Consider the following 3,685-nt stretch of genomic DNA (forward strand, 5'->3'; position numbering starts at 1 on the left):
TCCCTCCCTCTCAGGTGCGCGGTGCCCGGACGGTCACGCCGTGCTTGGGGAGAAAAGGCGTTTCAAACAGCGCTCGGGAATTACTGAGCTCCTTGGCACCTTTCCCGTCGGAGATGGCTCTCGCTGCTTCCCCGTTTAACCCCATCCTTCCCCCTTTCCCCAATTCCCGGCACTCAAGCCAGGAACAAAGTACCAATTCTTAAAGATTTTTCCCCTCCTTAATATCACTGAACTATCAGCTCCACAATCGCCAACAATCTCATCTTCAAACAGGATTAGTTATCGTTCGTTAATTGCGACAGACTTTTCTCCTTTTCTTCTTCCCTTTTTTTTTTTTTTGGATGCATCGCTCTCCCAAGGACTGTGGGAGCATCCCGTCACGCTCAGGTGAGGCTCCTGCAGCCCAGCATCTCTCTTTTATCTCTCTTTTGCACGGGAAAAAGAAGGACGAGCCGCTGACTGAGGGATATCTCCCCACCAGGCAGCCCGGAGAGCCCGACACAGAGGTCTCCTCCCTCCCCCTTTTCCCCCACGCGTGCATACCATTTATTATCTGCAAATTTGTATCTGTGGTCATCCGCTGGTACAATATCCATCAACAGGATGTACTTCGTTTTTGGATTAAGTCCAGTGACCTTCACTTTGTAACTGGGGAACATACGCCTGTTAAATAAAAAATAAAAACACAAGTTTTAGAGCAGTGAAAAGCAAGGTTGCCAGGGTGGTTTCAGAGCGTGTTTGCGAGGAGGAGACATAGAGAAGGGGGTCATTTAACAAAAGGGCAACGCCACCCTCTCAGATGGACCTTCCCGAAAGGCTCGGGCAGCGGAGGGTGCACCCTTCCCTCGGGGTGCAGCACATGTTTGGGCGCCGCTGGTTCCCCCTCCAGCTCCCGACCGAGGCGAACCCGGTGATTTTTCGAGGCAGAATCGCAATTTCGACGCTGGCGGATTTATTTATCCACCTACTCGTGTGCCTGTGCGTGTTTTGACTAATTATTTGTTTCGCCAAGGCTTCAACTCCCCCCCTTCGTTGAACAAATCTGACCGTGAGAACTTTTGGAAGCAAGTTACTTCCCTCTGTCCATAAACCGCTGGAACAGGAGGGGAGATTTGCCAAAAAAATAAAAAAAAAAAGGTTTTCAAAAAGTTAAAATATAGATACTTCTAGAAAAAAAAAATATTTTTATGTATTTCTTGAAATACATGTATTTATAGAAACACATTATAATATATTATAGAGAGAGAAATGTATACGTTTAAATCCGTATATATTAATCACCTCTATGCCTATCAATGGTTCTATGGGCAGGTAAGGAGGAAAAAAAACCCCTCCACGCACTCAGGTGTAAAGAGCAAACCTACGTGCAGCCGTGAGCGCCTCCCGAGACACCAGCAAACACACCTGACAAATCCTTGGAAACCCTCGGATACACACAAGACAGGGGCTTTTCGAAATATTTTCCATTACTGCAAGGCAGGGACTTAAAATACTGCTGTTATTTTAGTTCGAAGCTTTCCAAATATTTAAAAATAAAGCCGATGAAAATGTAGCCCTGGACTTAAAACACGCATAAACAGAAAAAAAAAAAAAAAAGAAAAAAAAGAAAAACCCCACACCTCTAAAAATATTGAGCTCTTCTCCGAGGCTCGGGATCTTATCGCTGCCGTGAGGCACCTGGGCTGGGCTTTAATTCGGTTGTAAAAAGGTGAGAGGGGCTGGAAAGCGACCAACGGAGAAAACGGGGGTTGAACTTTAAAGTTTTAAGGGAGAAAAAACCCAATTCCACCTGAGGATCGATCTGTAACTCCGCCGACAACACCTGAGCAGCAGGACCGTGGATTTCGCCAACGATAAACGTGGGGAATTCTAGAAATAAGGAAACCTATCCCGCATCTCCCCTCGAGCCCCTGCACTGTAAATGTCTGGTTTATTGCTCTCCAGACGAGATTTCTGTCCCCGGCGATATTTGTTTGAAATTTCTGCAAGGTGGTTTCTGTCTCCCTTCTAGAGTTGTCTTTTTTTTCCCCTGTGAACCGGGGTTTTTTCGGGAGGTCCTGGCACCGGCCTTATCCCCCCTCTCCTCTTCATACCACGTCCCCTTGGCCACAAACCCCTTCTTTAAAACCGATTTTTCCAGCAGCAGCAGCGAGGTTCAAGGGGAATGCGAGACGTGAGACAGATCTATTCACTAAAACTTCATCCAACGAGCTCCATATTTTTATTTTCCCTCCCTCTTCAGGCAAATTTTGGAAGACCACAACAAATACCAGATGACAGAGCAAAATGAAAGTTTGACTCTGCGTTGTTTATTCTGCCCTTACAGTCTAAAACTACTACTATTGCTACGCGTGGAGGGGTGGATTTCCCCCCCCCCTCCTTTCTCCAAGTATTCTAATTTAAAATTACAACGAAAAAGCCTCCCTCGGGCTGCCCCCAGTTTGCCGCTGGGACTGGAGAGACTCTTTCACTGGGTCTCTCTGGCCACTCTTCAATTTTACAGATTAATATTAAGGATAATGTTAAACTCCCTCCAACACACCCTCATACATATATAAATATCTGCGGATCAGCTTTACTAAGCCGGTCATGGAATCGATTATAGCCCCAATAAAGTTGGATTTGCAAGGCTGTATATTTTTCTACACACCCACGCAGATAAACACACATATAGAAATGTTACGTCCGCAAATAAATAGCATGTGGATCTATCTCTGCATCTAAACAGCTTCGCTATCGCTATATAAACAGTAGCTAAAGACCGCATACACTTTTAAATGGGGTGCGTGGGTGTGCTGGGAATATTCACCTCAGTGTGAGCAAAATAAATAAGAAACTCTGTCAAACAGCAGAAAACATTTTTTAAAATGCAGAAGGGCCTATCTGATAATAATAATAATAATAATAATAAAATTAATAATAATTATAGCCCACCGAGCTGCTCTAAACAAGGTTTGTTTTTGGCCAAGTGGTTCCAACTCGCGTTCTCCTGGAAAGTTTCCAAAGGCCTGAAATTGGGATTAACGATCCAACTGTTCTGGTTAAGAAAGAAGCCAGAAGAAACAGTTTCTCCTGAATATATCCGGGCAGGGAGGGCTCTCCGTGGCCGGGCAGGGCTCTGAGGGTGCTCTCGGTCCGAGGGGGGGTCTCGGACATGAGAGATGTGACTGTCGCAGTGTCAGGGAGGTGGACACGCACCCCCATCCACGCGGCTGCGATTCCCCCCCCGCAAACACGCCGGGGAACGCGGACACCCCCTCTCCTCTTACCTCCCGGCCTTTGTTATGATCATCTCCGTCCCCACTTCGTGGAACTTCAGCCACAGCTCCCGTTCGTGCAAAAACACCTTGATGCCCTCCATGCCCTGCGGAGGGGGAGGCACAGAGCGTCAGCCCCGAGCGCTGCGGGGGCAGCCCCGGCGGGAAAGCTCGGAGGGAAAAGGCCCCGGAGCTCGGGGCATTCCCGGGAAAATCCTGCCGCGAAGGCGGGGAGAGGGGGATTTCAGGCCGGAGCACGGGGATGCTGCTCAGGGAGGGCCTGGAACAGGGTCCTGCGGGCCTCGGTGCTCCTGGGGCGGGGAGGCGATGGGAGGGAGCCCCCGGAGCCGGCTCCGACCGCATCCTCCCCGAGCAATCCCCCAGCGCCTCGGCCCAGCTGCTCCCGGAGCCAGCCGGAGGAGATTTGT

The 3,685-nt window shown here is 48.8% G+C and overlaps 1 protein-coding gene across 1 annotated transcript in view; it reads right to left on the reverse strand.

The window, feature by feature from the left end:
• The window catches only part of TBX5 (T-box transcription factor 5), a 38,023-nt gene that overhangs the window by 32,868 nt on the left and 1,470 nt on the right, over positions 1–3,685 (reverse strand). The window contains exons 2-3 of the mRNA XM_029963291.1: positions 3,270–3,364; positions 534–663 (exon numbers count right to left, since the gene is read on the reverse strand). Coding sequence (XP_029819151.1) covers positions 534–663; positions 3,270–3,364 — 225 coding nt within the window. The remainder of the gene's footprint in view (positions 1–533; positions 664–3,269; positions 3,365–3,685) is intronic.

The sequence above is a fragment of the Manacus vitellinus genome, unplaced genomic scaffold, assembly GCF_001715985.3.
Source record: "Manacus vitellinus isolate BGI_N305 unplaced genomic scaffold, ASM171598v3 scaffold_58_pilon, whole genome shotgun sequence".
In the NCBI taxonomy this organism is placed as follows: Eukaryota; Metazoa; Chordata; class Aves; order Passeriformes; family Pipridae; genus Manacus; species Manacus vitellinus.